Genomic DNA, 26,451 nt, shown 5'->3' with positions numbered 1-26,451 from the left:
TATACCTTCCCTGCTAAGGAAAACATAATTATATTTCAAAAAGTGATACAGCTGAGGGGTACAGGTGTTTATCAGTAGCCTTGAGGCTGTATTTATCAGTAAATTTCTATCAGCCTTTGAGGTGTCCTGTGCTGTCCCTGTGGGCATGCTGGCTCCCCTAGGGCACGAGGACTGCTTCTCTCATGGGTAGACAGCCTAGCTGTGTGTCCTGGGTCTCCCCGGCTTCAGTGTGAGTTTGCTGTCTGATGGAGATTTTGCAGCACAAAGTGACAGGCTTTGTGCCTCTTCTCTTTCCCTTCTGGGTTTTTTTAGAAGGTTGTCATCTCTTCTTCCACAGTAACTATGAGCCTGGGGAAACAACCTCCTACAAACAACATGGAGCTTTGTAACATCATTGCTCTTTTTTTTTTCCCTAAAAAAAGGAGCACAGGCAAGTATGATATGAGACAACAAATGAAATAAACAAAAAAGGAAGGTGACATGTGAGAGATGAGAGCTCAAAAATGTATGACAAGGACCCCAAAGATGGACACAAAGAAGAGCACTCCCCTCACAGCAGGCTGCTGGGGGTTGTCAGGGTTGTTGGCCATCTAGGAGTGGTAGGCAAGCCCAGAGGTTTCAGCATCCCCCCTCTTGCACTCTGCCTTTCTGGTGGCAGTGACAGACAGAGTGGCCAGAGTAAAGAGAACATCAGCAAGCAGGTCTTGTGATTTACAGGTCTTGTGATTTATGGGTGAGGCAAAAACTGAGAGCTGGGAGAAGGAGAGGATTTGGAAGCTGTGAGAAGTACTGGGGGAGTCAGAGGAGGGACTGCAGGGAGCTGCCACCTGCATATGCAGCTGGAGGCTGTGCAGGAGGGGTGCCAAGGAGCTCCTGCCTCTTTGTGGCTTCAGGGATCCTGTTTGCTTCCCCATCCCAGATCTGGACAAGGTCCTGGGAGAAGACCAGCAGCCCAGAAAAGTCTCCCAAAGGCAGATTACTGCAGGGATCAGTAGAGGGTGATCACAGCAAAGCCCTTGGTGCTCATGGAGGAAAGAGCACATTGGCACTCCCCACATCAGACTGCCTGCTCTAGAGAGAGTGTCTCCAGGCCCTGGAGGAGAGAGGTCTGGAACCAGCTGTGTGTGCAGACCAGCAGACCTAACCTTCATCCTCCAAGGCCAGGAGGACCCTCCAGCCCATCACCTGTGCAACCCTGCCAGAAGCAGCCCTATGTTCCTGGGCCCAGGGTTCATTCTGTGCTGGAGCTGGTGTTTCTGCCACAGCATTGCACAGTCTGTGAAGCACCAGCAGCTTGCAGAACCCCACATGACATCTACATGGGTGCAATTCCCCTGTCTCTGTATGTCTACATGGTATTTTAATTCCTTTTTCCATGCTTTTTGGACTGAGCAGGAGAAAACCTTGACACACACTACAGTTTTCTGAAGTCTTCTTGTCAGAGGCCGATAGTAATAGATAGTAAAACTGCCTCAGAAAAAGAAGAATAATGGCTTGGATCACAAACACTCAGAAAACATTAATAATCACATCCTCTCATGATCCAGGGTTTTCCCTTTTTTTCTGTAAACACTTTGACTAGGTACAGCCATCACAAGGCCAAGTGCTGGGTCCTGCACTATGGTCACAACCACCCCATGCAGCGCTACAGGCTGAGCACAGAGTGGCTGGAGAGCAGCCAGGCAGAAAGGGACCTGGGGGTTTGGATTGAAAGGAAGCTGAACATGAGCCAGCAGTGTGCCCAGGTGGCCAAGAAGGCCAATGGCATCCTGGCCTGTATCAGGAACAGTGTGGCAGCAGGACCAGGGAAGTGATTCTTCCCCTGTACTCAGCACTGGTGAGGCCACACCTGGAGTACTGTGTCCAGTTCTGGGCCCCTCAGTTCAGGAAGGATATTGAGGTGCTGGAGCAGGTCCAGAGAAGAGCAACAAGGCTGGTGAAGGGACTCGAACACAAGTCCAATGAGGAGAGGCTGAGGGAACTGGGATTGTTCAACCTGGAGAAGAGGAGACTGAGGGGAGACCTCATCACTCTCTACAACCTGAAAGGAGGTTGTAGCCAGCTGGGCATCGGTTTCTTCTCCCAGGCAACCAGCAGTAGGACAAGAGGGCAAGATCTTAAGCTACACCAGAGGAAGTTTAGGTTGGATATTAGGGAGAAATTTTTTACAGAGAGTAATTAGACATTGGAATGGGCTGCCCAGGGAGGTGGTGGATTCACCGTCCCTGGAGGTTTTTAAGAAGAGACTGGACGTGGCACTTGGCGCCATGGTCTAGTAACCACAGCAGTGTTGGATCAAGGGTTGGACTTGATGATTTTGGTGGTCTTTTCCAACCCAGTTGATTCTATGATTCTATGATCACCATGACCACATTACATAGGATATACCTTATTCTCCTTCTACACACAGTTGCCAAGCTGAGACTCATGTACAAGAGGTCCCTGGCCTTTTCCTTACCCATTTGAATCTTGAAATTATTGGCACATATGGTTTGGAAGATCTTCCCCAGTAGCGTTTTCGAGTTCACCACTCTCATGTTTCCAGGATAAATTTAATCTTGCATTTATGGTATGAATTTTTTTCTGAAGCATCTCAGCCTCAGTAACTATTGTTGTAATAAGACTGACGAACAAATATCTCTCTGGACTTGGTTCCATTGTCAAATTCTCTAAAAATCCAGCTTACAATTTCAAGGATATATTGAAGCTGCAAGTCATACTCCATAACTGAAAAATAATGAAAAATAACATTGGCCAGGCTCTGTTTGGTAATTCCTTATGATTTACAATCAGTTTCAAATAGCACTGGCCTTCAGTAAATAAAAATGTATGGTTTTGTTTATTTCCACTACTGAGATTAAATCTTCTTTTTTTTCCCCTGTGAGTATATCTAAGTTTTTGTTAACTCATAAACTACTGCAATCTATTTTTTTTTTCCACACTGCTTAGAAGGACTACATCAACATATGCTCTGAAATCCTCCATGGATGATTTACTTTAAGGTCTGAAATGTCTAATTAATTCCTTCTTTCTCAATTTTTTCAATAATTACATGCAAGATGATTATGACAGCACTCTCCAGAAGCTACGTTAGGTACATATTTCTCTTCAAAATACAACATCCAAATACTGTTGGAGAACACATACTGATGAATATTTTCTGGTGATTCACTTCGGTTTGGGCCAATTTTTTTTCACGTATGTTATTATTTGTGTTACATAGTACTTACAGTGTTGTTTGTCCAGCTTCAGCCCAGAAGGACACTTTCTTTCTGTGGCTGCTCTCAGCCAGTATTTTTCATCAAATCTAAATGTCATCTGTATAAATCTTACTAACTTGAAAGGCATGAAAAATTTATCACATTTTTCCTTGGGTGCCAAATGCAGCCTAACTAGACATCTGAGAAAACAGTGCAGCTCACAAAGCTTTCAGAAAGTTCAAAAAACCCCCACCCTTTTATTTTTGCTACTATGAACACCTGCCAGGAGCCCCATGATGTATGAGGGACAGAGGTATTTTTCACTGACCCTATCTCCCCTGGGTAGTGTAACGGACCTGTTCTGTTTCTTCAGGTCTATCAATGGACAAGCACGGAGTTTCAGTCATCTTTTCTATAACTGCAAGAATTATTCTGTCTATTCTTCCAGTCATTCCAGAGCGATGCGCATATCCTGCTCCTCTTTAAAGCATGGCCTTTCAATGTGAAGGGATCACACAGGTGTGGGAATTGTTGGACAATTCAATGCTTTCCTGAATTTTTTAGTATTCATAAGGTATTGATCCACTACAAAATGACTTCAAATTATTTTCAGCTTTTTTTGCTTGTGTTCTTACACAGGATCTAAATGCTTACATCACCTTGATGCACTGAATTGCATTGTGCTTTCCCTTTTTTACCATCTATTATGAATTTGTACATTTATTTCTCATATATCTTCTGTAGACTTAGCCTAGTGATTTTAAACTCTGTGACTCAACTTTCCTTTCCATTCCCTTTAATTTAAGTGTAATAACGCAACTTTTGGCAGCATCTTAGTATATGGGTCACCTGAAAATCAATACTACACTATTTATCCCCAGACAGATCCACTGCCTCAGTGTCCTTTGCTCCTGTAAGACATTCTGAGCCAGGTCATATGCTCTGCATATGCCGTGTGTGCCTTGCTGAAACTTCCAACCTCTTCCAAAATGATATCACCTTTTTCAGTTCCTGGATCTTTTCCAGTTGTTCAGGCATCACACTTTGTCACAGTGTACAAGTGATACAAACTGTTCCTCTCCGAAGTCTCAAACATGACCTGATGCCTTCTCTAGGGCTCAAGCTCTCAAATACACTTTCTTCAGTCCTAGTGCAGTTAAAAGTTTTTCTGAAAGAAACTTCTTCTTCTCCTCTCGTTTTGTTTTTAGAAATCACCTCTATGTTTTATGTTTTCTATGACTTTTCCTTCTTAGTGTGTTTTCCTAATTAGTTTCCAGTAAGTCTCCCAAAGGCAAGATTGTGTAACAACATTTTTTTTTATTTGTTTTCCTCTTTAATGGCAGACACTATTGCAAGTCTAGAGTGCTATATTATTTAAATCCCTTTTAATTAATTTTTCAAACTTATAAAATATCAGTGCTAGTGGGACTGTATTAGACCCTTTCTCTTATCTGGACTATGATCCAGTCCAATGATCTCTTGGTGCTCAAATCATCTGTTTGGAGTTATGTCCCATTCCAAACAGATATGTAACGTTAAAAAATTTGCATCCTCACAGCAGCTTATCCCTTAAAGACTCATTTCTCAATACATATCCATCGTAGACTCTGGCTCCACAGGATAGCTGTAGCTACCAAGAATATCTAGAGAATCTCAGAGATCAGGTACTTTCAAGCATCCCCATGCCAAATTCCATTCATTCCAATGTGACATTCCTATTTTCCCTACTCACAGGTGAAATGGCAAAGGAGAGCCGTGACACCTTCCAGGCAAGCATTTGCTGTTGTGTTTCTACAACATTCTTGGCTTCTGCAATTCTCGGGTTAAGCTTCCAAGAGCAGGGAAAGGCAGCCAAACCTTAGGTCTGGCCAGTAGCCAAGGGGCAAGTCAGTGCCAGCATGGCAAAAGCAACCACAGCTTCACCTCAGCTGTAAATACAAGGACTGGGACTTTCCCTGAGTCTTTGACGGGAAGTTCTTTCAACTTACACAGACAGAAAAGGCTTGCGACATCCCCTCATCTGTTTCTCCCCTGTGCACTCATCCCGGCTTCCACTAGATAAACACCAGACGGGCTGCCAGGGTTTCTGCACTCTTCTCTGCAGCTCCTGAGGTCTCTCTTGGTCCAGCACATTCAACATCTCAGCAGCTTGGAAAGCACTGGCTTGCTTAGGGGGACTGCATCAGGTTGAGTGCACAGGTGAGTTTTACATAGATGAGACACAGGTTTCTCTCATTTCTGCAGGTGGGAACTGGGAACAAAACAGCTAAACTGTTGACCTGGGAAGCTTAGGTGGGCTCAAACTTAAATTTTTAAGTCTCCTGATGAAATTTTACCCCCGTGTTTCTCCCTAGTAGACAAAAACCCCACAGATCTAGGCCATGTCTGCTGGTATTTTATTGACATTATACAACCTATTTGTAACTAAGAGCTGATGTATGGGATCACTGAGACATAGGAAAGTATTTTTATCTGTAAATTTAGGACAAACCAGAGCTTCATATTTGTCAATTAGTATTCAGAGAGCTTACATATCAGATAACAAGTTTATTTAATCTTCCAGAGGTATTTGCTATAGTTAAAGAAGTCAAGAAAGCTTCTGCAAATAAGGGTTGGTCAGTGGGCTTTAAGTGATGGATCTAGAAAGCGGATTTCCTTTCCTAAGACAGAGCCAAAATATTGGTTTGAATTTTAGTAGCAAGTGCAGGAAGTTGATTTTCCTCAAATTATAAGTTATAACTAATAAAAGTTGGAACTAATGATTCTTTTCACTTCTGGATTTATATGTGGATTTCGAGTTTTCTTATCCCATTCAAGCAGCATACCAATTTTAATCCTGTTTAATATTTTATAAGTAAGGGGCTTCAATGCTGCAGAAAGAAATGGATTTTTCTTAAATATTGTCTTATATCAGCTCCACATTATTAATTCAGAGAACATTTGCAGCTGTCAGAACTGTTCTTCAACTTTGATATAGGAAAATTTCATATCCTCTCTAAATCTGCAACACAAATTGTCACTCAGATGAAAGGCCAATTTTTTCAAGTCTGTTGAGACTTCATAAAATGATGCAATTAGTGGAAGATGTAAATTTTTTTTAGATGTGGCCTTTCTGAAGCTCCTAGATTTGTTAATAGCAATGATTTAGACTAGCATGAAGTAGCACTGAACTTCATACCAAAATATTGCAACAGTCATTGAGAAATCAAGCATCCCTGTACTTTCTTCCTCCGTATTGGAATTTTCTTACACAAATATATTAGGCACTTTTCATATTTGTGCATTTTTAGGCAGATGACGTGTTTTTAATTTACTTCTTTTAGTTACAGACAGAAATGATGCCCACATAAGGGGTCTACATTGTGTTCAGAAATTATTAACAAAGTGTGTAACCTACATTAGTGTTTTATTTCTGATCAGAAGTTTACTTGGGAATTATTCTGCTGCCCTTCACCACATATTCCGCCATGTTTCACATGACAGAGCAGTTGGGGACATGCAACCTCAGCTGCTCATGAGTGAAACAAAACAATCTCACAGCTAATTGCAATTAAGCTCACAGGACCAGAACAGAGCTAGTCCAAAGTAAAAACCCCATCAGCGTGGGTGTTGAGCGCTCAGGTTCCTCCATATAAACCCAGTCCCTCAAAAACACAGACATCAACTAAGGCTTTCAGGGTGGGTAATTAAAATCTACATATTTTAAAGCCTCTTTCACTGCTTTTCCATCTACTTTTATTAAAACCTGTTTATTTGGTAACTTCAAGATTTAAGGCAACCATTTCTCCCATTCTGATCTTAGTTGCTGGGACTGCAACTTTTTCAACATTTTATTTTCTGTGGCACATTTTAGAGATGTTGGCATTTCGACGTCATTTTTATTCTATTTAGATTTTAATGTATATTGACTTTGGTGTTTGAAAGCTTTTTTTTTTTTTGGTGAAGAAAAGGTAGGTACACATATTTAAACGTCACATTTACATGCCTATTCCAATCCAAACGTGTAGGGTCTTTTTGTCCCTGCATGCTCTAAAGCAAAAACCCGGGGTTTTTTTCCCCTCTTTTGACATCACTGTTTAGAACCACATACTCTCTTCTTTTTCAAGATTTCTCCAACATGTACTCCCTTTAGTGAGAGCACTGAACAATGTAAGAGTCAGTAAATTCACTTACTTGGTGTTGTAGGCAGGGCTGTGACAAAGGGGTACACTCTCAAAGGTCCTTGTAAGCTCCTCCTGGGCTGCTGCTGACAGCTCTCCTACCTGCTGCAGCAGTTTGGGCAGGGTGCTCAGGATGTGGTGGGCAGTGGGTGGCAGGTCAGGTAAGCACTGGTTATACTGGTGCATCTTGGACAGAGGAGGAGTAGGAATAGCTGCTGGCAAAGACTTTAATTAGAGGACTGACAAAGCTTCCCAATTTCATAGTGACTACTGAGTACAGCCCTGGACACACAATTGCAAAGGTGTCTTTTTTTTTGTTTTAACTTTACTAAATTGCTGAGGTGACTTCTGGTGGGGTTACAGGAGAAATGCTCTAACTTTGGTGGTGGCAGTATACTGAGACACAGGTTCAGGCCACCCAGCTTGGAACTGCTCTTCTCATGCTTGGCTGAGCTGCCTCGTGTGTTGCGCTGGCAGAGCAATGCAGATCACCCTGGGTCAGGAGAAAGGCTAGGTCTAACCTTGCACTGGGAGATGCAGTTCCCATGACTTGCTTAGGAAAACATGAAGTTAAGATTAAATTAGGAGTGAGGACAGGTTCTTAGTTCTGGATGATTTCCCTCCATGTGCTTTTCTCAAGTGGAACAGACTCACCAGGACAAATCAGAATGTTTTTTCTGCACATTCTCATAAATGTCATGATATCCCTAAAAAATAAGAATATTGCTAAATTTCATTTGAATTCTACAACTTGAACTGCACCAGAGCCTCATATAACTTGGTAGTTCAAAGGTATTTAATTATAATAATCCGCTACAAACTACTTGATCAATACTGAAATGGCTCAGCTACCCAATTCAGACAAGTTACACCTGAGGAGTTACACCTGAGCACCTGGTGATTGGGATCAAAGTGTTTTACTGCTGCCTGTCACCAATCCTCTGGTGATAGCACCATGTGAGCAATTTTCTGGAGGCATCTAAATAAACAGGCCTTACGAGCTAAGAAATGTAGTGGAGAGGTTGATTGCCAAAGAGCAAAACACTCTCTGGCATCATTAGAGAATAGGAATGTTTGACAAAGGATTGCTCTAGGTGGTCCCATGCTATGATGACTGTGAGAGCAGGAAATGTGTAAAAAGAACATGAGTACTCAGAACAAGTGGATAATTATGCAATAATAGTAATAGCATAAAATGGTAATCGAATAAAAGACAATGGGTTTATTCAGAAAACTCAGTTCCTCATTCTGTATTGCATTTCCTTGCTAGAAATGCAAGAGAGGGTCACCCAGCAGGAGGGAATTATTTTGTCCAATTAGGCAATTACAAAAGCAGCATGACATTGTGTTTTGTACCTCCTGGCACCCTCTTCTTCGCTCTTCAGCTAAGTTTAGTAAGAACACACAAACTTTTCATTTGCCTCTGCTCTACATCATGTCCCAAATACCCACATTTTGCTTCACTCCTTTCTTGCTCATTGCATGGTCTTGATGTGCAGAACCAAGAGGGTGACTTTTGCCTTGATCCCATGTATTTCGCAGGGGTAGGAATAAGAGAGAGGCAGTGACTGAGACCCAGGAGAAAGTAGAAGACAAAACCCAGGGTGATTTCCCTCCAAAGATGGCACCCTCTGTGTAAGAGCATGCAGGCAGCAGGGATTTGTAAGAGATCTTGTGTAAGGTTTCCTGTGCCCCTGTGCAGTGAGCCATGGCACAGGATAACACTGGCTGCACTGCAAGCAATTCGGTGGCAACTGTGCCCCAAGAGCAGTGCCTCACAGGCAGTACCCTGGCGGACAGGTGTCATTTATACCACCACTATCTTGGCTGGGAGCCAAGGTAATGTCCCATTGCTGTGCACACCCATCCCTGCTTGCCAGGTGAGGAAATCAGCAGCAACACCTCAGGAATCTGCAAAACCTGGGCTGAACTTACAGGGAGCTTTGATCAGAATAAAAAAAAAAAGGAGATCTTTCATGCTGCCCTGAACAGCTCTGTAATTTTTTTACTAATCCCATTACTGTTTTATTTTGGGTTTTTTTCTATTTTAAAAACATCTTTCTAAATTCAGGCTTCTCAGCAATTAATTTTCAAAGCCTGTAGGTTAAGGTTATTGCTTGAAGCATCTTGAAATCATTGGCTCAGTAAGGAGAACTTCTCCCATCTTGCGAAAGAATTAGTTTTTAAAAGATTGCCTGATAAGAATTTTACCTTGTTGAAAAATGCAACAGCATTTAAAACTGGGTATTTTTCTTGGTTTTTTTCTTTTTTTCCTTTTTGTTTTTTTTGGTGAAGAACATAATTTCGTCTGAAAATATCACTATTCATTTTGCCCTGAAGGCAGGCATGTGTCTGCAGATGTCACTTGCCTTTACTCAAGCGGGAGAGGAAAATGTTCAAGTCCACATAAAGGAAACCAAAAGGAGCAAGTAAACACATTTAAAATACTTCACATTAAGCGAGTAAGGGAGCTGACAAAGTTATCTACTGTCTTGGATTGTCATTCAATCGTATGTCTTTAAATGCATTTTAGTACATAAGCTAGTGTAAGCAAGAACACAGGTTAATGAACTTTCTGTAAAATCTGATTGGCCCCATTCAAGACATGTTGTGAATATGCATTAACTTGTTTTGCCATGAAAACTTCATATTCATGCTCAGTTTCCTTAAATCTTTCATCATTCTCTCACTCCTCAGATTTCTAAGGGCATAAGATAGCCAAGAACAGTCACTGCACCACAGCAGCCACCTCGCCTCTGTTTTTATCACAGGTGTTATGAAGCAACTGGGCTTCATTTTTTTTTCTCACTTGTGCAACCCCATTCAAACACAAGCTAACTGAAAACCGGCAATTCATTAGTGTAAATGGGAAGAGAGTCAGGCTTGTCATGTGCTCCCAGAGCTCATAATAAATATGTGGCATGAACTCTTGCATTTTTAGTGTTCTGAAGGTCTGGTTTTAGCTGGTTACTGGTGTAATGCCAGCTAATTCCAGTCTCAGTGTATGCTACTGATTGCCTGTCAGTAAAAGTTTCTTGAATAACATTCCCTGACTCGTTCTCCATGACTTTTGACCACAATAACAGAGGGTCACAGTTGAAAGCCATTTCTCATTTGCTTCCTTCTCTTTTGGTGATACAGACATGCATTCGGGTGCATGTACATCACAAATTTTTTAGGGTGTCCGTTATTTTTGCTTAATTTCTGCAGGAAGTGAGATTTCTCTGCTCATGTAGAGGTATGTGAGCATCTTATGTTTGTGGGTTTCTCAATAACTTTTTTAGTGATGATTTTAAATATACCAGGAGGGCAGAGTGCTCTCCTTTCCATATGTTGCATGAAAAAGGGCAGCTGAAGATCCCACAGAAAAGTTCTGAAAAATTAAAGACTGTGATTATATACATTTGAAATACCTAAAATCCACTAGAAGAAGTGTTCTAGGAGTCATCTCCTGTGATTGGAAACAGTCTCAAACAGCGCTTGTAATCAGCCAAGAAACACAAACCCCTAGGAGGCCAGGCTTCATTATTTCTAGTGTTATTTCTCTCTGAGATAGAGCTATTTGTTAATGTCTCTAAATGGCAGATGCTCGAAAGAATAGCTTCACAGTGAGGGGAGGACTTGGCAGGAGAGCAAGGGGTGCTCCTCCATGCATGGTGTATCTGCAAGCATGTCTTTCAAGGTCTCAGCACATCTTTTGGGCCAACTGGGGTAAACCCAGTGCACCCTGCACTGTAGGCAGGTCTGTCTCTCCTTCTCACACTTGCTCACCTTCAGCTGTTTTAAGAAATATTTTCATTCTTCTTGCAGTTGACTAGGCTGGATTAAAGCTTAATACCTACACACCTCAGAACAGTATAACAGCCCTGAGGAGACTGAGGAAATTACTCAAGTTATAGCTGGGTCTTACGCGTTTATGGGAGCAGCTGGAGGTGGTGAGATTTCCAGCCCTCTCAGTACTTTGCTATGATTTAGACAACATTAAGCACATCTATTTAGGACGATACTTCATCTGTTTGAAGAGCCTCCAGGCAGCTTTAGTGTACTCCTGATAAAAAGTGAAGATGTGGTAAATGCAATGTCCTCCGTAGAGGATTTATTGTCTCAAACAATTATTTTTTATCAGCTTTGTCAAAACTTGGAGCCCAGGATTTTCTGCTGAGAAGAGCAGCAGATATTCATTTGCTTGAAAGAAAATTCATGAATAATTTGTTGTAATACATTTGTTTGGAGCTATTCTGCTGTTTTCTTTATGTGTTTAAGTACTGGATTAATCATGGGAGAGTAGTTTAGCCATGTGCCTTTCAGTTTTAGGTGTATCAAGAAACAGAAAATGCAATTTATAATTTAGAGCAGATTTGGTTCCACAGCTGTCAACTTATGAGAAACAGTATTTGTTATAGCGTGCATTCTTTCTCTTTCTGTGGGAATAATAAAAAGAAATTTTAAGTAAATGAGATTGCCTCCGAGTAGTGCACGTCTTTCTGAGGAGAAATTTTAAATTGCATTTCACCTGTTTTCCAAGCTACATCAGAATTACTGTATATTATGCATGTGTGAAATACTTCATAAAGTATTCCAAAGCTGCAGTATTACATATGTAAGAAATGAAGTATCAGTCTCTCTCTTTTTCTATTGTAAAATATAAAATATATATAAAAAATATATATTTTAATGAACTACTATATGTAATTTTAGTGTATTAGGGTATTTTTGTCTAATATATACCTTTTGATCATAGATTACAAGACAAAGCAGAAGTCTTATTTAGAAAAAAAACCCAGCAGTTGTGGATGACTTCTACTTGCCAGTACATGCAGAAAACATCTAAAACAATAATGACAATTAACTCTATTCCTGAAAGAAACTGTTTAAGTTTGGAGAACTCAACAGCATGTGAAACTAAAAATCATTAGTGAAAAAACTATAAATCCAAACAAAAATACGTACGCATTTACTCCTTTGGTTCAAGTTCACCATGCCCATCCACAGGTATATAGAACTTAAAGGAAGTGATGAAAAAAAGAGGCTTGATATAAATAAATAAACAGATAAATAAATAAATACATACATACATACATAAATACAGACCTGGCCATTTCCACTGCCTTTGTCACTCTCAATCATAGGCACTGTTCTTTATTGCCACCAGCTTATGTACATGCCTATAGGCTGGTGTCAAAGCACCATAGTCACCAGCAGTGCAGCCCAGCCATGATTGAAAAGGATGTATGTTTATCAGGTAGGGAGGGATTAGGTGTGAACAGAGGCATCAGGGAAGCAAACCTGATTAAACCTGCTTGGTCTGTTCAAAGAGGTATGAGGAAGGTCTGCAGGACTTGGGGCAAGAGTTTATTTTCACCAGTTCAGCCTCAAATGCAAACTCGAAGATCAGCTCACAGTTGCTCAGCAAGTTCAGGATGAGTAATCATGTGAAGTACAACAGCATGCAGGGTTTTCTGTCTGTAGTGGTAGTGAGAATCTGTTTTAAAAATGTTTTGTAAGAGACATGCTGTAAACCTCTGTTAGTGAAATGAGTTGCTGTGTGCTCAGCCCTGCCTGTGTGTTTCAAAATATGTAAGCAAGTTCTTGAATTCATGTGAGGAACAGCATGCTTTCCTGACCAGAGAGATACAGAGCTTTGACTGGAAGAAACCTCCAGCAGAGACTTGAGGACTAATATATGTGGATGGTGTCTGAGAAAGTTCAGCTGATCCTTGCTGTAGTGACAAGAGATACAGAACACCAAAAAAAATAATCAGAAATGGCTAAATCCTTTGTGTTAAAAGACCAGTGGAGTTACAGTGAGATGTAAGGAGTCATGTCAGCAGTTTAAAATGAGGGTGTAGTCTGAATCCAAACTGCTTATTCCAGATGTCCCTGTTTCACTGTTGTACCAGCAGAGTTAAACACCAAAGGTTAGCAAACCTGAGGGAAGAACTAGTTTCTTCACGCAGCAAGATACTATTAGAATTCAGCTGTGCAATGGACTAAATTTAATAAGCTCCAAAGTCAAACCAAATGTGTCTCCATCATTATAGAAAAATAACACTTTTGAAATCTGGAGAAACAAGGTTTATCTAGAAAGGTGAACGCAGAAAACAGACTTCATACCCATATTCTGCAACACAGAATTGCTGGAATATGCAGTCTACATGTCATGGCTTCTGTATAACTATGTATGAATTCACACAGCTGAATCTACCCCAAAAATTCTATATAATGAGCAAGATGAATTATGGAAGAACCTTTATTTGCCTCCAGAATGCTGTACTAGAGCAATGGCAAGCTACTCAAGAGAGGGGCCATTCTCACTGTTTATTATTTGCATAGTGTAACAGAATCCTTGCTGTTATTTACAAGGAAATAGCAGTAAAAATATTTTGTTTACTTAGAAAGAAGGCCTTTGACATTTCATTTTTTAAAGTTATGCTCCCATAATATTTGTTCCGCTTTTAATCCTTATATCCACCTTTGGGATTATGATTCTGACAATGACCTTAAAAAGGGGGGGAAAAAAATAGATAAACGGATCATCATTGTAAATCTTGGGACTAGTTCCTACAGTAGACAATACCATAACCTACTTATAAACCTTTCTTTTACATGGCAGTGGATCAAATTTCTGGCAATACTTCGGCCACTTCTCACAGTCCTTATATCCCGCTTTGTCTTCTAAATTTTTGCCCTGAGTCAAAAGATAAAAGAATTTAATCCCAGTAGAAGATTTTGGAAAATGACAGAGGGAAAAATACAGAGGGTCTGTCACAGCTGGGAGCCAGCACAGGCCACCAGGCAACATCAAGTGCTCAAAAATGGATTTGTCCACCTAGCAGAATAATAAGCAGAGTATACTAGACTCTGAAGGTGGGAAGGTGATATTCCATGAGAAGTATAATTTGAGAAGAAAACAAGGTCAGGAGATTTGGCAGCTGCTTATAGAGACTCTGTTAAAAGTAGAGACATAAAGATTGCAACGCAGAGCGAGGGCTGAAGTAAGACAGCCATGCAGCTGGAGCTGTCAGTTCTTCCAAAACTTCAAAATCTAATAGCATACATAAACCAAAATCTATGGACAAGCACAGAATTGTGCTGATATATTGGTAAGATTTGAAAAGCCACAGCACAAAAAGAAATATAATTAGTAAGGTACGTACAGAATAACAAGAAGTTTCCTACAAAAACATGAACTGTGGAAGAAAAATCAAGGAGAGAATTGATCCACCACTAAACTGAGAGAAAGCTATTGACTAACAACTTGAAGAAAGCCAACTTTGTAATGTCTATTTTTCTCTTTGTTCACTAGAAGGGTCAACCATGATAAAAGGGTTGTCATTGCTAAATGACAGAAGAAAGAGATTAGGCTTTGCTTAGGTGAGTTAAATGACCTGAGATCAACGAGGCTGATGGAATTCACCTCACACTGTTCAAGAGAAAACTGAAGCATCTCCACAGTTGTAAATAACTATCTTTAAGAATTGTGTGGAAGAGGTAAAGTTTTAAAAGACTGAAAAGGTAAGAATAACAGCTATCTTTAAAAGTACCAAGAAAGAGGAGGTGCAGAATTATGGCCCAATCAATTTAAATATAATTCTCAAACAAGTAGAGGAAGCAAATGGAACATAAGAAAGAAACGGGTTATAGGCATAAGGATTAATCAAGAGTAAATCATTCCAAACAAACCTCATTTCCTCTTATAAAAGGACAACTGGTCTTGGGAATACAACTCGGCATGAGCAAAGTTTTTAGTATGTTATATGTCAGGAAAAAAATTCAAAAGCAAACTAGGAAAATGCAGTTTAGAATAAACTTACATAAGGGAAAGTTTTGTGGAAATAACAAAAGAAACATTTTTCAGTCTCTCCATTAAATATTATCAAAGTAGAAGACTGTATTTACTGCAGATATACAGGAGGTCTCTCCTGGCTAAAGTCCTGTTCCAGAATTTAATTAAAAGGCTGGAATAGATGCTGGAATAGACGCTATACTCATGAAAGCTGACAATCTGACAAAGTTGAAAAGGGCTGCAAGCACGTTAGAGGACAGGCTGGGAAATCAAAATGATCTTGGCAAATCGAAGCTACAGTTTGAAAAAATATGGTGCTATGCAACAGGGACTGCACAATGCAGCTCTGAGTTGGAAAACACTGCAGAAATCAAGGATGGAACAAGTGGCGTGGGAGCAGTCCAATTAAAGGATTGGGTGTAACAGGATACCATTGCATTAGTATTTCTGTTCTAATGAGATGTAGAAGCAGATCATCACTTTTCAAGCTTTGCTTTATACACAGAGAGCTCTTGGAACATATGAAACTAGATTCCTTTCCACAAAATCTCAGCCAGAAGACGTTTTAGGTGGACCCAAATGCACTGCAGCTGCTAGCTGGCTAAGTAGAGTTAGTCCAAGGTGGCAGTCTGACACATGGATAGTGTGAAAACCATGAGCTCAGCATCAGCTGTTGCACTCCACATCATGGTTCCTGTTGCCACATACACTACTTGTTAAAGCACTCATCACCTTAATGCATCACAAGCTGACTATGAATCAGCTGTGTTGTGAATAAGACGAATGTGACAGCAGGATTATGTGTGATGTGTGAGGCAAGTGAAGCAATCCTTCTAGTATCTGGTAAGATGTCTGCAAGAGTACTGCATTCAGTTTCAGCAACATACTTTTAATTAACAACTGGAGCAGTTTAGCCTAGAAAGATCAGAAGAAAGCCATGAGAAAGATTGCCACTCTCAGAAGCACAAGTTGCAGGGAAAGATTTGGGACTGTTTTATCAAGAGAAGAAAAGGGTGAAATGGTAACAGCTTTCATGTCCAACAAAGGCTGCTGCAAAGAGAAGGGGGATAAATTGACAGCTGTGGGGGAGGCAATACAGATTGCTAATAGGAAAATCTGCCTAATAGAAGGGCTGAGAAAGCAATAAGCCAGGAAGACTTCAGCATCCACAATACAGGAAGGCTTTACAAACAGGTTAGACAAGCACCTGTCAGACTTGGTTTAAACACAGTTTATTCTGCCTTAGGAGGGGAGGTGGACTAGACAATCCCTTGAGGTCACTACCAGAGCTATTTGTTTTGCTTTTTTTTTAAATGTAAATAGTGAAATTACTCTTTCTTGCTCCTTTTATCTTGTCTTTCTAACTTTTTAATCATTCCACTGATCTTCCATCTGCATTTCATGTTACATCTTTCTGATCTTTCCATTATCCATCCCAGTCTATGTCTTGATCCCACCTCTGCCTTTCTGATTTTGGCACTGTACTTTATTTGTGGTGTTGCTTCTGCTAGGATCCTTCCTTTTGCCCAAGTGCAAAGCAATGTGCCTGTCTTAATTCAACTCCCTACATAATCAAAGCATTTGCCTATAACTGCTTAACTAAACATTGTATCTTCATTCACCTCCCCTAAGTGTTTATGCAATGGGTAAAAATGACAGTGTTGCAGTTAGATTCTTTTTTTCTTTCAGCACTTCCTTTTGTTATTACTGACCAAATAAACTCAGAGATCGCCACCATTTTCTTTAAAACAAGTTTATTCAGTGTACAAGAATACAGCAACAATGCAAAAGCTTACGTGGATTACCTTTTAAATAACAAAAGGCATCACTAGCGCTCTCATGTTAGGGGAATGGATATAAGCAAAAACATTATGTGTGGATACAAAGCTCTATGGCTTTTTCTCAGTTAATCTTTGGCTACTTACGTAAAAGAACAGACAATGGTTACTGCATGTTTCTTTGCTGGTATTTCTGCTTTTCTCTGGTGCTTTGAGAGAGCTCAGCACAATCCATGGGCATGGAGCAGAGCCCCACTGCCACCAGCTGCTGACTGATAGCCCAGTGCCAGCCTTTGGGCTGAACTCCCAGTTACCAAACAAGCCTTGTGTCCCTTGTAATATACTTCTGCTTCCCATCTTTCACACTGACATGACAATAAAAGACCTTGTCCTATAGAAAATTACTATCCTTTTGCATTGCAGCTATCACTGTCATGAATCCGGGAGTCCCTTCTTTCGACTTTACAACCACACAGTTGCCATTAGATGCTGCATTTTCTTCAAATACACACAGCAAATCCAGAATTTTTCTGTGCACTCTCTATATGCTTGCAACTTACTGCCTGAGTTAACCTCCAGAAGTTCACGGCCAAGCCCACAACCTTCTTTTAGTTCAATAACAGCCAGCTGGCACAAAGACATGTTGAAAGAAAGGAAAAGTAGGATTCTATGGAGAAAATTAACTTAATTTCTGTCTTTATTAGAAGGAGGCACAGTCCAGAAGGCCTGGGATTTAAAAGCAAACTTGCCTTGTCTTAAATGTGATTTTCAGAAGTTGCAGATGCACTATTAAATTACTATCAGCTTTACAATATACTTAATTTGTTAAAAAGTTCATTGGTGAACAATTTGTTTCTAATGTATAATATGTACCATCAAAACAGCTATGGGCATCCCTATTAGGTAATTATTAAAAAGAAAAGGTAAATTCTGCTTACTTTATTCAAGCAAATTGTACCTCTTGTTAAAAATTGCATTACGATAAATTAGAACACCAATACTAAAGAAAACCTTAACTCTCTTCAGCTTTCTATGTCTTCTACATTCCCTTTACATCCTAGATAGCACTTCAAGAAGCTGTATTTTGAAAGAAAAAATGTTCCTTCCATTAATTTTTCCATTAATTTTTTCTTTCCATCTCCTTCTTTTTCTCTTCTCTGGCAAAATGAGTTCAGTGTTCACTAGCAAATGAGGTATTCAGTATAAGTGAACAACGGAAGCACTTAATAGACTTATTTCTTGCTCGTGGATCCATTTCTATAATAAATATTTTTTAAGCTCAAGCAAAACATAACTTGACTGATCTACCAAATATATTACCTGATAACATCCATTTGAGTTTTGGAGGGTGTTTTTCCAATCTTACTTTGGAGAGGAGAATGATTTGCATAGTTCACTCAGCAATAACTTAAGAATTTCTTGAGGACAAATACAGATGTTTTCAACTGGATGATTGTGTGTTACAAATAAGTTTTACTTTTGATTTTAGATAAGAGCCTACTTTGTTAAAAAGAAAAATTAAGAAAGGAAAGTTGAGCCTTATTAGGTATTGAGTTGGACCATTTATTAATATTACATATGCAACTCTTCTCTATTTTTTGAAATACAGACATCCCCAAAAAGGAAATTTATAGCGTTAGTCACATTAGAGCCTCATGGGACATTAATAAAGCCCTCAGAGAATGATTTTTAAATATGGCAAAGGACTTTGCAATTTTATGCATGTACCAGAGTCCCCAGATATTCAAGACACATTCAGATGGGAATCTATGAGGATTTATTTTCATTTTCAGTGTGCTACTTGATGATGTACATGCATAGCTGGGACTGCAGCTCAGCAGAGCCGGGGTGAACACCTTGCTGCGCTGCAAAGCCTCCAACAGGACCTGTTCAAGCCACACAGATCCTCCAGCATGCAGATACTCAGGCCCTTTTCTGCCTGAATCCACACCTTCCCCTAATGACCAAAAGCAATTCTGTTGGCAGCTCTCTAAATTACAGGACTCCCACAGCTCATTGCGAGAATGGTGCTGAGCAGGCGTTGATGCCAACTGAGGGCTACCTAGCAACACACAGAGGTAGTCCAAGCCAGAATCTTCATATATGATTCTCAGAGTAAGCATTTATGTGTCCATCTCACTAGCAAGGCTTACACCCTACAGCATAGGCCACGGATGTTTGTATCCTTGACTTATGGCCCTTATCTCTAGGTCATGACAGGGTAGGGGAAAGTTCAGGCTTGATTTTTTTATTCACCAAACATATGCAAGGTTTGGGTCAAACAATTTAAAATCATGCCAGATTTTTAAAAAGCAAAAACTGTTCTGGCTAGAGAAAATTAAAAAAGAAAGTGAAGAACATAATCTCAGTGTTTTTAAATGGCATTCTGAATGGTGCTTCACAGAATGATGTATGCAAAAGGTTCATAAATAGCAGGAGCAAAGCAGTTGTTTTGTGTTTAGCTAACCATTTCATGCATTTCTTTCCTGCGAATTGGAATATATGTTATTCCCACAGCTCTAATAAGGACAGTTACCTGTGATGTAATGAAAGACTTACAATCAGGGCTCCTGCAAATTAAATTGCTGTTCTAAGTACCAAATTGATGTCCAGCTCAAGAGAGGGGTCTCTCAGGGTGTCCTCTTGGAGGTCTTAGGTTCTCTGGTCTGAGTTCACCCTTTGTAAAGGGAAAACAGCATGTGGACCTACTGCAAGACCTTTGGAGCAGACATTTTTGATCGTGTGTTTGTATCATGGGTCTCACTCTGCAAGTACAGAACATACATACTGCTATTGAATGGATAATACATTAAAGACTTGGAATCCACTAGGTACCGTGATAAAGATAGATAAAAATTTCAAAGAGAATTTTATTATGAGTTATATATAAATCTATGTTCAACATGAAATATTCCAAGTCCACTGTCCAAATGCTTCATGGAACATTCTTCAGAAAATCGTAGAACAACAATAAAACAAACTGGTACTAACTAGTTGAATTAAGGAAATATTGAGGACAACAGATAGTTTTGTAGCTACATTTTATAATATCTCTTCTTCAAGTATTCTGAAAAACACCTTCCAGGTTCTAATCTGATTAGAAACACACTCCTTCTCAATCCTTTTCTATAGCATAAGTAAGCAGAAATTACTCTGAAATATGGGCTACCCTTACTCTCTGTGCTCCAATGTCTTTTCCTCCTGTTTTCCTTTTGAGAGAGGAACACTGCAACAGTTCAGCTGAATGTTAAAATCCATAAAATGAATGGAAAAGAGGGTGCCGTATGAGAGATGGAGAAGTGAGTATGCAGACTGTTCCTTTAAAAACTGTACAGAAATCTTCTGAGAGTCTGTATTCAGAAGAGTGTGCAGGAATCATATTAAGCAGCAAGAAAACTCTCAGATTTCTGAGAGTCGTACATCCAGAGTGGATACTAGCCTTTCATTTTCAAGAGATTCATGTTTTGCTTAGTTTGTTCCTATTATTTTTTTTTTTAACAGATTAATACAAATTCTTCCAACATGATGGCCTTGGCTCCTAACACTTCTAAGAAAAGAGAGACAGTGTGCATATTTGGAACTGGAGATTTTGGACGAGCTCTGGGGCATAAAATGATTCAGTGTGGCTACCCCGTGGTGTATGGAAGTCGGAGCACCCAGATATCAAACCTGATTCCCAAGGATGCAGAGGTGTTGAGCCACGCAGAGGCAGCACAGAAAGCTGCCATCATCATTATAGCAATCCAGAGGCAACACTACAACTTCCTTACACCACTAGCAGAAATTCTCCGTGGAAAAGTTGTGGTGGACATAAGCAACAACTTAAAATTAAACCAGTATCCTGAATCCAATGCAGAGTACCTTGCTCAGCTGCTGCCAGGTGCCAGGGTTGTGAAATCCTTTAACACCGTGTCAGCCTGGGCCTTGCAGTCGGGAGCGTTGGATGCAAGCCGGCAGGTAAGTCTGAGCTACAGGGATTTCCTTTGTCATGGAGTTATTCATCGTATGGCTTCTTATTAGCTAGACAAAACACACACAGGACATACAAATCGGACAGGATTGAAATGGTTTTTTCTCTATAATCCCCCATTTCAAAATAATTTGAGCTAAAATTTCCTTTGGGCTTGTAATATGGCATGACAAGGAATATCAATAGCTTTCCTCTGAACTCAGTGTTCAGTGATGCTAGAGAAGCAAGGAAAGAAAGATGGCAGAGCTACAAAGAGAGAGACAGAAAATCAGGAGGACATGAGGCTTGCATCAGTTGTTCATACGGGTTGTAAAGTTAAACAAAAAGGAGATAGTAGGAATATAATGAAGCAAGAACAAAATGAAGAAAGAAAAACCAGGGAGGCAAGGGATATGATAGACTGGCAACAGAAGTGAGCTAGAAGATGAATAAATTACTAAAATTTTCTAAATTAGAATCTATCACCACCTAAGTTTAACACAACATCAGAGTGCGCAAACCATTTTAACCTGCTCCTTAACTACAGGCCAGCAAGCACAGAGCTGGGCATAGGAAGCAACATGGCAGCTTATTTGAAGAAAAATCATTTATTATTACCCTGTTTTCTGCCACTTTGAGGGACAGTGCTCTTGTACAATGCATGAAATCACCCAGCTACTCAAACCATTACTAGCTTTGTTTTGTGCTGCCAGATAAATGGTTTTGGCTAAACCAAAGGTCAAATCTTCTATGCAAAGGCTTATATTAAGCATGTTATACATTATTCTTTCCAGATAAAAAATGTTGCCACTTGAAACAATCTCCTTCTCCAAAGAAAAAAATCATATTCTAAGTTCTTGAACTGGTTGGCCAAATGTACCTATAGGCTACTTTCTGCCTGTTTTAATCAAGGTCAGCAGGGAAGCCAACAAGCAGCCTAGGAAGCTTGTGCTCATTGTCTATATCCAGGACTAGCATGGCAGCAGAGAATGTCATAAAAATCTGTCAAAATAAAACTTCTATTTGTTTTTGGCTGCAGGTGTTTGTCTGTGGAGATGACATGGAAGCTAAACAAATGGTGATGAATATTGTTCGTGCACTGGGTCTCACTCCACTAGATCAGGGATCCCTCTTGGCTGCTCAGGAAATAGAAAATTACCCTCTGCAGCTCTTTCCAATGTGGAAGTTTCCCTTCTTTTTGTCCCTTGGCCTAACTGCATTCTTCTTCTTCTACTGTTTGGCTCTTGATGTAATTTACACTTACATATATGAAAACAGCAACTTTTCATTTTTTATTGCATTTACCATTCCAAATCGGATCTGCCCTGTAATGGCACTCATCCTTCTTGGCTTGGTTTATCTTCCTGGTGTACTTGCCGCAATTATTCAGTTATATAGAGGCACCAAATACCGCCGTTTTCCAGACTGGCTGGACAAATGGATGCTGTGTAGGAAACAACTTGGACTAATAGCCTTGGCATTTGCTTCTTTGCATGCTGTGTTCACCCTTGCTAGTCCACTTCGCTCCTTCGTAAAATGGAGAACCAGCAAAACAATCATCTCCCAGGTGAGTTTTGTTCCCTGCCCTAGGTCTCCCTTTCTTCTGGCCTTGTTATAAATACTGCCATCTATCTTGAGCTTCAGAAATCCATGTGGACAGCCTAGTGATCTTTACAGTAGGGTCATATTCCTAGTTTCTGTGTTCCTTTTAATCATTGGTATATCTAAAGTTTGTTGGCATTATGCTGAGCTGAGGGGATTTCTGGCCCCAGTCTTCCTTCTGGATAGTTGACATATTAATAAAATAAACAGGAAAAATGTAAACATAAAGAGTACTTTAAAGAGGCATATTTCCCTATTTCTTCATATACCTTTAAGAATAGAATACATTTTTACTTTCTGATTCTACTTAACAAGAAAGGATCACATATCTGTCCTCAGTGGTAGGTAAACAGATAAGTAAAACAGTCACGACAATTACAGGTACATGGAAACCACACGTAATATAATGCCTCTTTCTTGAGCAGGCATTGAAAGTAAATCTCCAATGATTTTCAGAGAGTTAACGTATAACATTTATCTCCTAGTTGCCTTAAAGGATGTTTTTTTTCTGCCTACTGATCCTAAAACTGCTATCATTAAAATATACGTGGTCTTCTTTTCTTCAGGCACTGAACAATAAAACAGAACCACTCGACACGACTAATGCCTGGCTTAGTGACTCTTACTTGGCTTTGGGAGTTATAGGGTTTTTTTTCTTTGTTCTTGTGGGAATAACCTCCTTGCCTTCAGTCAGCAACAGTGTCAACTGGCGAGAATTTCGATTTGTACAGGTAAGAAAATGACTTCTAGAAAAACCTTCTTCCCTTATAAACTATGGCCACAGGCAGGTTACTTATGGCTTTCCTCCATTAATATCTTCAAATGTGATGTGTGTACTCTCCATGATCAGATAGTGGAAAAAAATCTACACGGCAATAGAGCTTAACTGTAGAAACCCACACCTGCTCTGATGGCTGCTTATGGTACAACTGGGATTACTATGTAAACAAGAGAAAGTTGGGAAGTTTTGAGCTCCTAAATGACAAACAGGAAGCTGACTTTGATGTCAAATTCCACAATTACACTAAGTTGCAAAATAATTTAGCCATTTATCGGGATAATTTTGTTGGTTCACAAGATAATTCAGTTAAAATGGATTTGAAAAGTTACTTTGTAACTCGAATCTTCTCAATACCAAGCATCTAAAGAGAATCTGCAATTTCTGCAGAGTGTAAAAACATATGTGCCCATAAACAGGCTGCCCTCACTATAATCTCAGCCCTCTTTTAGGAGGAAGTTTGGTGGAAGCTGCCATGCCTCTGCAGGAGCTGAGCTGGATGGGAGGGGGGGCAAGAGAAGGGGAAAGTACTGTCAATTAATGTTTTATCAAGGCGAAAAACTTGCACAGTATGGTACTTCTGGATGGATAGCACTAGAGCATAAAAAAATCTTGGATCTCTCCACTGAATGTCAGCACTTGCTCTGCTTTTTCACAAAAATGACAGCTACTAGGGAATATGCGTGAGCCAGGAAAAATTATCATGGATATTGACAGAGAAGAAAAACAAACTGTGTTTCCCCAATACCCATTTGAATTAATCTTTATTAAAAACAATAAGAGCCTTTATATAAAAGAGTTTCATTTCACCAGTCCCCAAATTGGCACAAGCCACAAATCTTACTATGTTCTTAAAATTGCATTTGTTCTGTTTTAATTTTCTGTTTTAACATCCACTTCTTTCTTTCTTTCTTTCTTTCATTTTCTCGTAGTCCAAACTGGGATATCTGACACTGATTTTGTGTACCGCGCACACGCTGGTTTATGGTGGAAAATGGTTCCTGAGCCCATCAGCATACAAATGGTATCTTCCAAACATCTATATGCTCTCCCTCGTTGTGCCATGTGCTGTACTGGTAGTCAAATTTGTGCTGATATTTCCTTGTGTGGACAAACCTCTCACACAAATTCGACAGGGCTGGGAGAGGAATCCCAAATCCTCGGAACAATCAAATCACATTATAAACAAGTCTGCTGTATAATTAGACTAAACTGTATCATCAAAAAAATATTATGAAGACACATAAAAATGAAGTCTTGAGCCTGCTCTATCTGGAGAGAGAGAGAAAAAGTGAAAAACTTGGCCAGACCCTGTGTGAAACAAAGTCATCCCAATGACAAGCTTAAAATACAAATCAAATGAAGCCATTGATTTTCTACACCCCAGGCAGTCTTTCACACAGGTGCAGGCCCTCTCCTCTGCTCTATATATTCCCCCTTGCCTGTTTACCCTCCATTTCTAAGAAGAGTATGTGAGAAGGAAGTGGTGATCCATGTCCCTCCTCTGTAGTTTCAAACCTCCTCCAGAGCTGGGCAGATCCACAGTAACCTTTGCTGTTAGACAACGTCCGCTCCTCTTCCCTATCCTGCCCTTTGGGACTCAGGTCTACATACACCTACAAGCATCCACAGAGATCCATATACACACCTGCATGTATTTCCACACATTTCCCTGTTTCCACCCCCAGAATCCACCAGCACCAAACGAACAGATGCACGATGGATGCTATCTCTTCCTCCTAGCAATAGTTTATCCTCCATTAACATCTAATTCAAAGACATCTATGTTCATACCTTAGAGATAATTGAGTAAGATTTGTTTAGTTTATGTACAATGATATTCAAAGGATATGGGTCAAGGACTGCTGAATCTTTGCTTGCACTGCTCTACCAGAAATTTGGGGGCAAGGGGAAGGAGGAAAGATCAAAATGCCAGAGAGATGTGAGAAGTGCTCACAAACCCACGCATCTCAAGTATAGGCAAAAAAAGATCTGTGATCTTTTATGTAAGCAGTGAGTTGTAAGGAAAGAAACTAAAGGAAAATCCTTTCTGTATGAGGCAGTTGTATTATACGTCATAGTTATATCTCATGAAGAGATAGTTGGTATTTAAAAAATCAAATTTTTGGATGTTATATTACAAATATTCTATGAAAATACACATATTTTAAAGACAATAAAGATTTTTTTTTACACTGTTGAGCTCTGTTATCACTTCTGGAACCTCTTTTGCTATGATGCAGCTGCTGGTGTGCTCAGTTGCACAAAGATTTTGGAAAGCTTCAGGACAAAGAATAAAATGGGATCCTGTCTTCAGCCAGCTGCCTGGACGCACCTTCCCCAATCTTTTTTCTTGGATGCTAACATAAGCAGATCTTTGCTTAGTCAACCAAGTTGGCTGAGGATGTTGTGGAAAAACAGGATCCAGCTGGGATGGTGACCTCCTCTTGAAGTGCAAACAGAGGATCCAAGAGTATCCTTTGGATTGGAGAATAAAGAAAATGCAAAATGTGCTTGTTTTTATAGGAAGAGAATTGCTTACTGTTCTTTTACTTTTCTGTTGTCCTCCTCCCTGTCCATACAAAGAATACTCACATATAGGAAAGTATGAGCATGCTAATTAGTATAGATAACTGTGCTTTAAAACAAGCATTATCAAGCAGCTTTAAAAAAGTAAAAAAAAACCACAAACAAACAAACAAACAAACCTATCTGAGTGATACTTCTCCAAACATTTGTCAACAATGGAGTCTTTTTTAATTCCAGACACACATCCCCTTCTCATGTGATCCTCTGGCCCAGAAAGAATCTGTTCTTAATACCCAAAATAATGGTAAAGGAGTTTGGGATATCAGCAATTGATGGAGCCAGATTTCTTAGAAATAATTCTGGCACCAAGTATTCTCACTAACCACCACTGGTGCATATGTTATACTTGTCCTAAACTGATATGCATATATTGATACAAGTCTTTACAGAAGTCTTCCTTGACCTGTGCCATGATGGAGTAGTACCACATTTCAAGTTTCCTTCAGCAATTTTCCACATTAATCTTACAGAATCATTTCCTGCAGAAGGGATCAGGTATAGCTCAAAGGGCCTAATGACACCACTGTTGTGAGGATGCCTGTAACATCTTTACAGCTCCCCGGAGAAGAGAGGGGTGGAAGCAGCAGAAAGAGAGAAGGAAAACAAGAC

General features: G+C 39.9%; 1 protein-coding gene across 5 annotated transcripts in view; it reads left to right on the top strand.

Moving 5' to 3' along the window:
- Positions 1-25,464, top strand: part of STEAP4 (STEAP4 metalloreductase) — a 63,552-nt gene extending 38,088 nt beyond the window's left edge. The window contains exons 1-5 of one of the 5 annotated variants that reach the window (XM_027684675.1): positions 5,073-5,399; positions 20,426-20,881; positions 21,913-22,440; positions 23,042-23,206; positions 24,186-25,455. In XM_027684675.1, coding sequence (XP_027540476.1) covers positions 20,447-20,881; positions 21,913-22,440; positions 23,042-23,206; positions 24,186-24,455 — 1,398 coding nt within the window. In that variant the 5' untranslated portion in view covers positions 5,073-5,399; positions 20,426-20,446 and the 3' untranslated portion in view covers positions 24,456-25,455. Of the gene's footprint in view, positions 1-5,072; positions 5,400-20,425; positions 20,882-21,912; positions 22,441-23,041; positions 23,207-24,185 lie in introns of those variants that run through there. The other 4 variants (XM_027684673.1, XM_027684674.1, XM_027684678.1 and 1 more) reach the window with 4 other exon arrangements.
- Positions 25,465-26,451: the final 987 nt, after the last annotated feature.

Source organism: Neopelma chrysocephalum, unplaced genomic scaffold (assembly GCF_003984885.1).
Source record: "Neopelma chrysocephalum unplaced genomic scaffold, ASM398488v2 Primary Assembly neopelma1_67, whole genome shotgun sequence".
Classification (NCBI taxonomy): Eukaryota; Metazoa; Chordata; class Aves; order Passeriformes; family Pipridae; genus Neopelma; species Neopelma chrysocephalum.
Note: the sequence above shows the minus strand (reverse complement) of the source record. Positions and strands in the feature narration are given on the sequence as shown.